Here is a 13,930-nt window from a genome sequence, read left to right as displayed (position 1 = left end):
TGGCAAACACGTTACGCTGTGATTAAAATTCTTGCTTTGGTGTATGGGGGACTTGATCTCCGAGTGTCCCACATCCCTTACTGTTGGAGGTCCCTGGCTCAAGCCTTGGCCCCCTTCTCCATCCACATGCCCTCCCTGGTGGCCTCACCCGGTTTCCTGATGTGGACGTGATCCATGTGATAGTCACCTCGAGCATGGATCCTCCATGGGCGCCATCCAGAGCCCATGGCCTGGGAGCACACATCCTCTGTGGACACCGTCCCTGCGCCGGTCATCTCGAGCATGCATCCTGCGTCCAGATCCTTCTTGGCCTCCGGGCTGGGTGTCCCACCATCTCTGCAGCCTTCCCATTCTGCTGACAGAAGGATCCTTCCCATCGTTCGGGCCAAAACCTTGAGCAGTTCTCTTTTTCTCTCCCACTTCTCAGCCAGTCTATTGGGAAAACACATTGGCCCCATCTGGGCTGAGTGGCGTCTTGGGCTTCCTTCCGTGAGATCTCCTCCCTGGTCCCCGTGCTGGTCCCGACCACTGTCAGGCCGTTCTTCACAGAGCAGTGGATGGAGTCTTTTAAAGCCCTTACTGTCACCACCCTGCCTCCTTCCGTCTGCGCTCAGACATCACATGCCCAGGGAGGCTTCCGATGACCCCATTGACGGCGATGACAGTCCCATCCTGACTCTGCGGTGTCTTTTCCCGTGGCCCCTTCTCCCCGTGACATCCCATATTTGCTCATGTACTGCGGTCACCATCAGTGCTCTGTCCCCGCTGGAATGTTCGCTCAGGACCGCAGGGCTGTGACTTGGCATATCACTGTGCCGGGCACACAGTGGGTCCTCAAGCAGTATTCCAGAGAAGTTAGAGGTGCTGCTTTGTTCTCTTCACCCCATGAGCATGGACATTTGCTGCGTCCCGAGTGCGGGCTTTGGTGGAGGCGGGAGGCGGCCCGTTGGACTCGCTGGTCACAGGCACGTGATCTGGACAACGCACATGGCTGGCTGCGCACCTCCCGTGCCCCGGCCGCGGGACACACAGTGGGGTCTTGTTCACTCTGCACCCTCCCCTGAGAGCCCCACGTGGCGCCCGCGAGCAAGAGTTCAGTGTGTGTCTGCTCCCTGGGAGCGGGGACTGTTCCCACCCAGCCCTGGAGGAGGGCCACCCCCGCCCGCGAGGGCCTGAACTGGCCCTTTGCCGACCAAGCTCCTACAGGCTCTGGAAACAGGGAGGTTTAGAACCGGCGCCCGGGTTCAGGTTGCTTACAGTCCAAATAGGGAAATGAACTTGGAGGCAGGAGCAGCAGTGTAGACTTTGGGGGCCGTGTGGGGTCCCTGCCCCTGCTCAGCCCACACCTCCTTCCTCCCCACGCCTCCTGGTGGGGCTGCTGGCCTCGGCGTGTCCGCCCAGAGTAGGACCCGCTCCAGGCAGGGGTTGGGGTGGCTTCCTGGCTGTTGAGTGCAGTGGTGACGGTCACAGGGCAGAAGGCCGTGCGTAGGGGAGGTGCCAGGCGCCCATCTCCTGGCCCGTCCCCCTGCGCTCCGGGACGGGCGGCTCCCGAGGACTCGGCCTTCCCGCAGTCAGAGGCAGCGTGCTCCTCGGGGGCTGCAGACATGCCAGTGGAGGTGGGAGGCGGCATGCGCGGGGCCCGAAGATTAAGTGACCAGAGCAGGGCCCCGAGCCAGTGAGCCGGGCGGGGCAGGGCCCGGCCCCCCACCTTGGCGGCCTGCTCCAGTGTTGGGAGCTCCCACCCCACCGCCGTCAGAGAGTAAGGGAAGCATTGTGTCCCCCGGCCCGCTGCTCCCCTACGGCCCCAGGAAAGCCCCACGAGTGGCCTGGGGTGGCCCCCGGGCTGCCGGAGCAGGTGCGTTCAGCCCGCTGGCTTCTCCCGCAGCTATCACTGGACGTGCACGGCGGCCAGCAGCCCTGGGCACGCATGCTTCGCTGCCTCCTCTGCACGCGGCCTGGGCGCTGGGGCTCCCTCCCTGGCCTTCCCTGCGGACTCTCTCAGCGGCAGCTATGACCAGTTCCTCGTGACGCTGACGGTGTCCAGCGCCGGCCGGAACTCCTCAGCGGCGCAGGTGTTCCTGTCCCCTCGCCCCGACTCGGCTCTCAGGTACCGCCTGCCCCTCGCTTCCTGCAGGCCGGGTCCGAGGGGTGTGCCCTTCCGTGCCCTGCCCGGCAGGCATGGGAGCCACCTGAGGGGCCTGCTGAGGAGAGAGGGGGCTGACCAGCGAGGTGGGGGGACCCCGCTCTCCGCTGGCCCCGGGGCAGAGCCCGCCAGGCAAATGCTGACACGTGGGGGCTCCAAGGAGGAGGCGCCCCTCCGTCACGGCAGCTGCCCCAGGACAGGGGTCTGCTCTGGGGCTGGGGGCCGGGGCTGGACGGAGGCTAAGGCGTCACGGGGCCGGGCCAGTTGTGACGTGGGGGCAACACCGGGCGCGGGGAGCGGGGACGTGGTCTGACCGCAAACCGGACGTGCGACATGGAGGCCGGGCTAGCACCCGAGTGAGGGCCTCGCTGAGCCGCAGACACTGGACGCGGACTGGCATGGGCCACAGTCCCCCGGGGGGCGAGCGGGACGCCTGGAAGGCCCCGGGCGAGCAGGGCTGCTCCCGTACGTGGACGCTGCAAGGGGTCTGGGCAGTTACCATCGCCTCGTTGTGCACAAACGGCTCGGGGCTAGAAGTGGGGAGACCGGGGTGGGTTCTGGAAGGCTGTGCCTGGCCAGGGCCAACACAAAGGAGAGGACGTGGGCTGCGACACCGAGGTCAGACCGATGACTCTGGTGGAGACCACCCCCCCAGGGGTTCAGGTTCGAGCCCATGAAAAATCCGTCTCAGCAGACAGGATTGGGCGCCTCTCCAAGGTCCAGACACACCCAGGCCACCTGCACGTTTTAAGGCTCCTGATATGTATGGAAAGTGGGGGAATCAAGGTTCCAGGGGGCGCAGTCGACACAGCACGTGACTCTTGATCTCGGGGTCATGAGGTCAAGCCCCACATTGGGTGTGGAACCTACTGTAAAAAAAAAAAAATTTGAAAATAGAAAGTCTGGTGCTCTCCCTAAAATCTCCAACCTGGTTTCACGGTGCAGATTCGTCCACATCTCCTGGGTCAGCTTTAAGGACGTGTTTGTTAACTGGAACGAGGAGCTTTCTTTTCAAGCCAAGTGTGACGAGTGTGGTGAAGGGCCCCATCTGTCCTACTCCTGGGACCTCTTCCTGGTCAACGGGACAGAAAGGACCCGAATGGAAGGTAAGGTCATAGCCGCCTTCATTTTGTTAACCCAGGGGAGGACTCGGGTATTCAGGGATTGCTGAAAATGTGCAGCCTCTGACTCGTCCGGACCAGTGTCCCTGGTCATGCCCATCACACCCCCAGCCCCTCTCGTTTATGCTCACGGGGACGGAGATGCCTGGATGCTGCAGCCCAGCCTCCTGCACACGAGCCCGGACCCAGGACTCCCCTCTGTCCCTCGCGGCTCCTGCTGTCCTTGGGGCCACTCCTCGCCCCGGCTCTGCAACCCGAGACTTCAGGCACTTCTCCAAGACGTGGTTTTCTTGGGTGGGTGGGGGTCCCACCCAAGAAAGGCAGGGCGGTGGCCACGTGACATGAGATCACGTGTGAGAACGTGCCAGCTCTGGGGTGGGACGTGGCCTGGGTGCGAACCAGGAGGGAAAGGGGTTCTCGTCGGTGGCATCTGTGATAAGAGAGATGATTGTGAATGGCAGACAGAGGAGCTTTGGTTTCCAAGCTGGGTCCAGCTGGTTCCTGGGACAGAAGTGTGTGCCCAGCCCTCAGAGACCCACACTTACTTATTCTGAATCTGTTCCACGGGGCCGCACAGAGCTTCCATACAAGGGCTCTGAGTGCAGCTGACCTCACAGCGAGGGGGACAGGAACACATGGGGCCATTTTTTTTGTGCCCTTCTTTGCAGGGGAGCCGTTCCCACATTCCTGACGTAATGGGGTTTTCCAGAAGCAAAGCTGGTGGGGAATGCATGGGAGGAACCAGCATGAACACCCGGTGGTTAAACTTGCAGCCAAGCCAGTGACTATCCAAAGGCCATGCGTCTCCCTTTAACGTCACAGAATCTGGCTCTGTGATGGCAGCGAGGACAAGCTCACTCTAGCGAGATGTCCTTGTATTACATCCGTAAAAATTTTCTCTTTGTCGTTCATCCTTTCTCGTAAATTGTACCAGCGCTCTTTAGAGTTGTTGCACGAGACGCGGACAGGTGAGTGGGGGTTAGGAGCCCCACGTGCCCAGAGTGTGTCTAGAATAGGCGTGAATCACCGTGCCAGGCGTGCAGGTGTAGGGGGGGCCCGAGGGGAGCAGACCCCAGGGGAGCTACGCCGGCCACCCTCCAGCTTCCCAGGGGTGGGCTGCCTGCCTCGGGGGGAGAACTGCGCCCCGCCCCGGGCATTTTCTCGGACGTGTCCTTCTCAGATGTGGATCACGTTTGTTAAAACGGATGCTGATGTAATCGTAGACCTTTTTGTTTATTTATTTATTATTATTTTTAAAAGATTTTATTTATTTGAGAGAGAGAGAAATGGAGAGCACAAGCAGGGGGAGCAGCAGAGGGAGAGGGAGAAGCTGGCTCTCCACTGAATGTGGGGTTCGACGTGTTACTCAATCCCAGGACCCTGGGATCATGACCTGAGCCGAAACCAGCAGTCAGACGCTCAGCCAACTGAGCCGCCCAGGCGCCCCCCCCATAGGCCTTTTAAACCACATAGTTTTTGGGCGCCTGGGTGGCTCAGTTGGTTGGGCGACTGCCTTCAGCTCAGGTCATGATCTCAGGGTCCTGGGATCCAGTCCTGCATCGGGCTCCCTGCTCAGCAGGGAGTCTGCTTCTCCCTCTGACCCTCCCCCCTCTCATGCTCTCTGTCTCTCTCAAATAAATAAATAAAATCTTTAAAAATAAATAAATAAAATAAACCACATAGTTTTTCTGGTCCGAACGTCTCACCCTGTCCCGTGTTTGTTCAAGTTCCTTTTTGTAGAACAGTGGGGCTGCTGGGCGCCGCTGGACTGGGGGCCATTTCGAAGCTGCCAGAGTCCAGCGCACCGCCCACGGAGCCGAGCTGGCTGGAGCTGCACGCAGTGGGCACACCATCTTCACGGGAGCTGTCACCACAGACCCAGGGCCAGCTGGTCCTCTTGGCCACGGGGAAACCCTCCTCGGGGCCCGCAGTCGGCCGGCACCGGGTCCCTGCTGCGGGTGAGCAGGGGTCCCCAGGGCCCAGCCCCCCTGGGAGCCCGTGCCCCTCCCCCTCTGGTAAGTAAGTGCCGCTGTCCTGTCACGTCCGCTCGGCTTGTGGGATGCTCCTAGGGTCTCAGGGCCTTCCTCCCTAACTGCAAACCCTGTCCAGGCTCTGACAGCCGTCCGTGCACACGGCCTCCTTCCCAGCCACCAGTCCCTTCACTTTACCCCTGGTTTTCAGGCTGCCCAGACACTGTTCCTGTGCCTCAGAAGTCGAGGGAGGAGCTCGTTGTCAGGGAGCAAAGTTCTGGCCCAGAATCCGCCCATCCCTTATTGTCCCTCCCCAGTGACGCCATCGAGGCTGTGCTTTCCCTGGGCTGCGGCCTGGCAGATGCCACCCCGTGCCGGGGCCCCTGGGGCTCAGGGCAGCCGCCGGACCGGCCGGCTGCGGGGACGGGGCTGTGACGTCTGCAACAGGACACGCTTGTGTCCACTTCCGTCCTGAGAGGAAGGAGCGCGAGGCTCTCTGACGGGGCAGTGGGAGCTCGGAGAGCGCGGGGCCCTGCCCCCAGCGGCTGGCTTATCCCGCGGAAGCCGCACACCCAGACACGGCCTCCTCCACTGTCGCGGTGACGTGGTGACACGTGCAGAGCCGGCTGGGGCTCGACACTCAGACCCGGGCAGCCCGCGTGCGCTGTCAGGAGCGTCGTATGGACTTCAGGGGAGTCTGTGGCTTTAAATGACATGTCACGGTTTTCTCCTCCTGTGTAGATTTTGAAGCCTATTACAGCGATATCCAGGAAGCCGTGCCGTCCAGAGGGAGACAGCCCGCCGACTGTGAGTCTGTGACTGGGCCTCCCCACGTCCCCGCGCCAGTCCAATCTCCGAAGCCTCTGAAATCGGGAATTGCCCCTCTGCTCCCCCGCATCGCGAGCTCCCAGAGACGCAGGGCACCATCTGACCCGCATCTTCTAGCTCACCCACTGCTGCACTCCAGCTCCCCTGTGCTTCAGAACCCCAGGTAGCCCCAGGCCCGCAGGCAGGCGCTGCTGGTCCGTGAGTGAGCGATGCAGAAAACACCCCCTTAGCGCCCTTTCCGGGATGTCGCCGTGGAGCGCTGCCTCCTGTCCGGTCGGCTTCTGTTTCTCCCTCTGTCCCCTTCTTCCTGTCTTGTATCCCCTCTGATTCTGCGAGAGCCCAGCGTACTTGTCCTACTTGAAGCAGGTGCGTGTGCTGCTCGTGGCTCTTTCCCCGGCTGTCTGGCTCTAGCTCTCCAGGGACACGTCCAGGGCAAGTGTGGACCCCCATCCCAGACGATCATGGGGCCTGGAACCCTGGCGCACAGCGAGTGTGTTCTCGAATGGACAGATGCATGGTTGGTGGATGATGTATCTGTGGACAGAGGTGCTGGATGGTCCATGGACAATGTATCTGTGGACAGGGGAGCTGGGCGGTCCGTGGACGACGTATCCATGGACAGGGGAGCTGGACGGTCCGTGGACGACGTATCCGTGGACAGGGGAGCTGGACGGTCCGTGGGCGACGTATCCGTGGACAGGGGAGCTGGACGGTCCGTGGGCGACGTATCCGTGGACGGGAGCTGGACGGTCCGTGGGCGACGTATCCGTGGACGGGAGCTGGACGGTCCGTGGGCGACGTATCCATGGACAGGGGAGCTGGACGGTCCGTGGGCGACGTATCCGTGGACAGGGGAGCTGGACGGTCCGTGGGCGACGTATCCGTGGACAGGGGAGCTGACGGTCCGTGGGCGACGTATCTGTGGACAGAGGGCCTGGACGGTCTGTGGACGACGTATCCGTGGACAGAGGGGCTGGACTGTCTGTGTACGACGTATCTGTGGACAGAGGAGCTGGACGGTCAGTGGACAGAAGAGCTGGATGGTCATGGAGGATTTGACCGTGGGATCTGCTCTGTTTTCGCCGGCATCCTCCTCTCCTGCCTCTGTGGTTTCTTCAGGCCTGTCCGTGCTCCCTCCTGTGACCACACTCACGTGTAAGGGGCTGGCTCCACGCTCACGGCGGGCGCCTAGTAAATAACACCGAATGAAGAGAAAGCACTATATAAATAAAATTGCCTGATGGTGACTGACTCAGAATGGGGGGGTCACGTTCTCCCTGCATCTTCTATCCGTGGCTCTGAGTCTGGAGTCAATTTGCCCTCTGCGATGTCCCGACGTGCCGCGTGCTGGACCACGCAGGAGCCCTTCCTCTGTCTCTGCTCCCTTCCTGCTGCCTAGACAGACAGCCCCGCCTGCTTTCAGGGCACTCCCAGACCCCCCTGCCTCCAGGCCCATCCTGGGCGGATTTTTGGCACTTTCTCCCATCTGGTTTCCCTCTTTCCCACCCCCTCCAGCCACATCTCTAACCGCTCTCCAGTGTTCACTCCAGAGCCCGTTCTGGCCTCTGTCTGCACCTCGCCCCCCAGGGGACCCCCCCGCCCATGGCCCACGGCCCACCGGCTCTAAGCCAGCCCCTTCCCCTGCCCCCCACCCCTCCTCACGCCCTGCCGTGACTGTCTTCGCTCACGGTCAGCTGGCTCCCTAGTCTGGAGGCTGCCAGCGTCGTCTGGTTTGCTGGGCTGACTTGCTGTGCTGGGCCCTGGCAGCCGGGCCCCTGTCACTCTGCTGAGCGGATCTGCCCTGGACCAGCTCCTGGGCTCAGCGAGCAGGGTATTTGCTGAGCAATTGAGGATGGGCAGGAGGGGATAGGCCATCGCACCACCCACCACGCGGTGACAAAGGACAGCTCTGGAGCGGGGGTGGCTGCTGAAGACATTATTTCGATATGACACGTCCAGCAACACTGGCGCAGCTATGACTTAATATTTCAGAAGATCGTTGGCACTTACTCCCTGACCCTGTGTGGGCTTGCCTTGTCTTCCTAGGGGCCGATGCCAGCCTCCCGGGAGCAGGCCCGAGTTCGAGTGCTGACGGGGGCCGCGGGGATGGGGACAACCTGCTGGGCCCCTCGGCCCCCCTGGCCGCTGCCAGGCCCACCCTCGCGGTGGACTGGCCCAAGTCCCCGGTCGGCCGCGCTCGCTTCCACGGCTACACCTCCTCTGGTAGGAGCTCTCTCTTCAGATCCGGGGGGTTGCAGCCGGTTCACAAGGGTTTGGGGACCAGCCCCTCTGTTTCTTCTGCAACATTTCCTTTCAATAGAGAAGTCCTTGGGGTCATCGTGCCTTTTCTGCTTGTGCGTGTCCCTCCGTGGACCCAGGCAGAGGCTCCTTATCAAAGGCAGAATGCGCTCTGGAGCCCGCCAGGGGCCACACCCGCAGACGCACCCGGTGGAGGCTCTGGGCCTCCCCTGTCGTCAGAAGGCTGCCTCCTCCCCCTTCCCCCCGCCCCGGCCCCCATTTCGGGAAATAATGGTTTCCCTGTTGAGACCACCAGCCTGCGTTTCGGGGCCAGCCTCTGCCCGCTAAGGAGGGGACCCAGTCACCAGTGGGCAACAATCACACCCAGATTTAAGAAATGGTTCACAGTCTTCAAGACGAAAAACTCGCTCTGAAATGCCTTAATCATGCCTCGTGGACAAGGTCAGTGTGTCAGCGAGCCAGGTTGGACCCGGAAGCCACCATGAAGGGTACAGCGTGAGATCCTGCCAGCGTTCTCTTGTTGGGAGCCAAGTGTGACCCAGGATCAGGGTCGCTGCCCTCAGGCAGGGGAGGCTGGAGGGGAGCCTCCAGCTCCGTATAGAGGGTGGGCGGCAAACATCTGGGGGCATTTGCAGGTAGGAACAAGCCTGCTCCACGGGAGTAGGGGAGAAGCCAGCATGGGAGGGGTCTATCTGCCCCCTGCCCTGCAGAGCCCGCTGATGGCCCTCTCCCTGTGGCCCCTTCTCCTCAGGTATCACGGGACACACGGTGACGATAAAGCCATTCTCACTGAGCCCTGGGGACACATACGTCCTGCAAGCCTCTGTGGGTACGTTACGCGCTCAGCTGGACCTGGGGCGTGGGAGGATGAGAGTTTTCATTATATTCAGATTTTTTCTGGAAATTGCAGCCACTTCTGACCTCCCGGGCTCTTGTTCCAGAGCGTCCTGACCCTCCCTCCGTCCCCACCATCCCGCACTGCTCATTCTTACCTCCTCCTGTGTTTCTGATCCTTATGGGATCAGGTGGGTGTTCAGGTCACGGTAAAGGCTGAGATGTTGGCCTTTAAAAAAACCCGGAACGGGGTGTGTGTTTGATTTCTCCAAGACAGCCGTGTACGTTGATTCTTTCCCTGAATTGGTTGATAATCCCGACGCATATGTGAAACCCAGGGAGGTGGAGGTGTTTGTGGGGTCCGTGTACGTCAGCCGCACGTTGACCCGGCGCCCTGCTCCGCCCCGCTTCCGGCCTTTCCATGACTTAATCACATCTTCCTTTTGGGGCAGTCTTGGACCTTCTGCCCCATTTCTAGCGGTTTTTAGTTCCATATGACAAGCGCAGACGATCCGACAGTTCATAAGCGCAGGGGGTTGGGGTCAGAGTCCACATGTTTGGGCTACTTGAAACCCCTAGTGCATTTCTAGGCTTGTCTCCCACGTCACCTTCCTCTCAGGAGAAGCACGAGGCCGATGTCCGTGAGAAACCCCTCAGTAGGGCCCGTGGGGTCCCCGAGCTTTGTTCTCTTGTTCTCCTTTCCCCTGTGTCTGCTGACGGCTCTGCGAACGTCCATCCGCCCGTCCGCGGTGCGTTCAGAGACGGAGCCCCAGGCCCCTGTGTTTGGCACGAGACAGACAGCACTGCTTTTGCTTTCACAAACACGGCAAAGCAAACCTTTGGCCCTCCCTGCCGTTGCCGCTATTTGTCCAAGTGACGAGACTGGGGGCCATTTTCTTAGGCAGGTCACGCTCCTTCCAGGTGGGGGAGACTCAGCCTCTGTGCGGGAGGCCCGGGGTGTCCCCGCGTGTCCCCACTCATCTCCCCGTGCCCCCTGCCCCCAGCAGCAGCACTCGCCCCCCGGGGTTCCTGCCCACACTGGGCCGGGCCATGGAGCAGCCACCCCCTTCTCTTTGACTTGACCTTGTGATGGGCTCCTTGGCCGCGTGCCCACGTCCTGCGCCCTCCAGAATCCCGCGGAGGGCGAGTCGCAGGGATGACCGGCTCCACACCCTGGCAACCGCCCGGGGTGTGCTGTGAAGACGTAATCATGCTGCTGTCTGTCTCCAGCGTGGGTTTTAATCCTCGTCCTCCTGTCTGTAGCTTCCCCGCACCGCTTACTGGGGAGAGCTCAGCTGTACGTGACGCTCAATCCGGCTCCGCGGGACGTGGCCTGCCAGGTGCAGCCACATCGTGGCCTCGAGGCTCACACCGTCTTCAGCGTCTTCTGCATGTCGGGGAGACCGGTACGCTTGGCCACCCCGAGTCTGTTCCAGAGGCTGGGGTCAGAGGCCGCCCTCAAGGGGTGGCAGCAGTCTGGGGAGATGCCGTGGGACGCGAAGCTTCATCCCGGGGTTTGGCGGCAAGAGTGCCGTGACATTGCTCCCCACCCTTTCAGGGACACACCGCCCCACTCCTGTCCTGATCTTGCTCCTTCTCTCTGAAACCCACCACGTGCATCCCTGGAGGGTCCGATCCTGGCCTCCCTCAGGCCGCAAATGCCCTGCTCTTTTTTTTATTATTACATTTCATTTATTTTTTAAGGTTTTATTTATTCATTTGAGAGAGAGAGCACAAGCAGGGGGAGTGGGAGAGGCAGAAGCAGACTCCCCGCTGAGCAGGGACCCCTGACACCAGGCTCGATCTAGGATCCCGGGATCATGACCTGAGCCAAAGGCAGACGCTTCACTGACTGAGCTACCCAGGCATCCCTGTTATTAAGTTTTAATTTTAATTCCAGTGTAGTTCACATACAGTGCAGTATTAGTCTCAGGTGCACAATACAGATTCAGCACTTCCCTACATCACCCCGTGCTCATCACGACAGGTGCACTCCATCCCCATCACCTGTTCCCCCATCTCCACACCCCTCCCCTCTGGTGACCCTCACTGTGTTCCTTGTAGTGAAGAGTCTGTTTTTTGCTTTCTCTCTCTTCCAATGCCCTATTCTGACACCAAGAGCGATTCACGTGAGCGCCTCCTCCTCAATCCCCAGTCTGTTGTATCCCCTTCACCCCAAGGAGGCCCAGGGATCTGTGTCTCTGTGGCTGGGAGAGCACACAACCCCGTCTGACAGATGCAGCCACGGTGCGGGGTCCTCGTGGCTCTAGGAGAGGGGCCCTGGAGGGGAGAGGTCACGCCACATGCATGCGCATTCGGGCACGGGATGTCAGCACCCGCCCCTGCCTGTCTGTATGCGACGCTCTCGGGTGGAGTGAAGGTTGCAGGGGTGTGGGTTTATTGGGGATGTAATTCACAGTTTATTCATCTATACACTGTTCTTTCCTCCACGTGGAACGGATCCTAGGACTTCCGTTACGAATTTAGTTATCAGATAGGAAATGCCTCCAAACGCCGTCTGTACCACGGGAGAGACAGCCAGTATTATTCCGTGCTGCCAGCCGGCGAGCCCTTGGACGATTATAAAAGTAAGTCAAGCCGTGACTTTTTTGGGTGGCTGGCTGTGCTCACTTACGGTTCTAAACCTTTCCCCCTGGCTTCCAAAAACGAGAAAATGTTAAAACTGTGTATCTAGAAAATAAAATTCGTATCTCTTTATCTTAAAAAGTCTCATGCTTTTTAGATTAGGTGGGTTACCTACTTTTAAAAAAATTTTTAAAAAGATTTACATTTATTTGAGAGAGAGAGCACGTGAGCAGGGGGTAGGGGTAGAGGGAGAAGGAGAAGCAGGCTTCCTGCTGAGCAGGGAGCTCAGTGCGGGGCTCGATCCCAGGAGCTGAGATCCCAGGAGCTGAGCCGAAGGCAGATGCTTAACGACTGAGGTCTTAAATTACAACTGAAACATAATGTAAATGCCAAAATGCCAAAGCACATCCTGTATTTATGAATTAAATGTTTGAGACCGACCTGTCCCTTATTCACTAATGAAGTTTGTGGTATCTGGTGAATCCTGCACTGGTTGTCAACAGCACCAAATCAAGGGGCTCCCACCACGAAGAAAAGGCCAGGGTAAAGGGGTGCAGGGTTAGTATGTGTTGTTCTCAGAACAAAATCAGCTCTGCCGTGCCGACAGCTTCCCGGACCCCGGGAGCCTGCCCGCCCTGAGCCCGTTAGAGACACAGCCGTTTAGGAAAGTGGCCCCATCCGTGGAACCCACTCCCGTTGAATAAAGCTCAGGGCTGGGTGGTTCCGAGGGACAGGCAACTTGGAGTTGCCGATCTAGAACTTTCTTTGAACTGGCCAGCTGAGATTATTTCCGCCTGAGGTCTGAACTCGCTCATCCACTCGGTTTCCTTAAACCTCTCCTCTCCTCGAAGCCTAGCAAGAAAGGTTCCTTTTTCATGAAACCTTGCCTGACCCCCAGTGAGACGCACGTGCACCTGCTCCTGGGTGCAGCTCAGAGACAAGGGGCAAGGGCGTCCGAGCCGCACACTGTCATCGGTGAGGATGGGCACGTCCACCGTGTGTCACTGAGCACGGTGCGCGTTGGTTGGACAGACGGACGGACGGAGGTGGTTTTCATGGGCCTGCATCATAAATTCCTCCACAGCGAAACCGCACATGCCCTCTGTCTCCTGGAAATTTTCCTCCAAATGGATGCTCGCCCCCACCCCGCCAAGCCCCCCACTTGCTGGTGTTGGGTATGAAGCCCGGCAGGGCCCCTCCCCAGATGCCCGCCTGCAGGGCAGTGTGGGACCCTGTCCGCAGGGGCCTGCAGACCGCAGGGCTGGCCAGATGCCCACATAGGACGTTGGGGGCCTCAGCTCCGTGTTGGACGAGAGGGTTCCTTAACGTGCATCTGTAGACCCAAATTTCAGGCTACGGGCACCGAGCGGTGTCAGGGTGAGTGATGTGCACATTCCCAGAGTGTGCACGAGGCATTACAATGGTCAACGCCATGACGATCGACGCCTACGAGTATCTGACTTCCAGATTCATACGAGGGTGAACACAAGCAGAATAAATCAGTGCGGTAGACACCAGATCCTATCCTGTCCCGTCTCGTGCGAGAAGGTTCCCCACGGACTCGGCGTCAGGTTGGAGTCTGGCCTGAGCTCTGCTGGCGTTCTGCACTCTCTGCGTCCAGCCGGAGGACCCGTGTTATCCGCGGTGGAACCCCCACCGTTCTTGCTCAACTGCAGCTGTCTCACAGCTGGAAAGGGGGCCCACCCTCACCTACGGGCTCAGAATCCTGGGAGGAGCGGGTGGAGCCCAGCATTTGTTTGCAGTGGTGATTGGGTGGCCCGGCGTCCAGGGGCCACGTCGGGAGAAGCACCGACCTTCAAAATTAAGTCCCAAGTCCTTGGCTTTGTGTTTCGGGTTGAGAATGCTTCATGCCCCTGGCACGCTCCAGGTCCGCCTTCTGCACGTTCCTGCGGCCGGCCCTGCGGCCTCCCCAGGCAGCAGCATCTGCGCGTCTCTGCCCCGCAAACCCCGGGCCTGCATCCTGAGGCCCCAGCAAAGCTGTTCGCTGCCACGCTCCTGGCACCTGCCCTGTTTCTGGACATCACTGAGGAGCTGCTTAAAATGTTACTCCTACCCTTGAGCCTCCGTTGCTGAGCGTGGGTTTCATTCTCGGGGTTTCCCACTGGCCCGGTTTCCCGTTCACTGGGGGGGTCCTGCCGCCACTAGCTCCCGGGGCCTGCAGGTGGGAC

At 60.1% G+C, this 13,930-nt stretch overlaps 1 protein-coding gene across 1 annotated transcript in view; it reads left to right on the top strand.

The window, feature by feature from the left end:
* PKD1L1 (polycystin 1 like 1, transient receptor potential channel interacting) overlaps window positions 1-13,930 on the top strand; it is a 105,886-nt gene that overhangs the window by 21,636 nt on the left and 70,320 nt on the right. Inside the window, exons 10-17 of the mRNA XM_078059866.1 lie at window positions 1,886-2,107; window positions 3,089-3,249; window positions 4,992-5,279; window positions 5,976-6,041; window positions 8,109-8,285; window positions 9,073-9,150; window positions 10,419-10,561; window positions 11,623-11,743. Of these exons, the coding sequence (XP_077915992.1) occupies window positions 1,886-2,107; window positions 3,089-3,249; window positions 4,992-5,279; window positions 5,976-6,041; window positions 8,109-8,285; window positions 9,073-9,150; window positions 10,419-10,561; window positions 11,623-11,743 (1,256 nt within the window). The remainder of the gene's footprint in view (window positions 1-1,885; window positions 2,108-3,088; window positions 3,250-4,991; window positions 5,280-5,975; window positions 6,042-8,108; window positions 8,286-9,072; window positions 9,151-10,418; window positions 10,562-11,622; window positions 11,744-13,930) is intronic.

Source organism: Halichoerus grypus, chromosome 12 (genome assembly GCF_964656455.1).
Source record: "Halichoerus grypus chromosome 12, mHalGry1.hap1.1, whole genome shotgun sequence".
NCBI lineage: Eukaryota > Metazoa > Chordata > Mammalia > Carnivora > Phocidae > Halichoerus > Halichoerus grypus.
The sequence above is the reverse complement of the archived record's forward strand: the minus strand, read 5'-3'. Positions and strand labels throughout refer to the sequence as shown.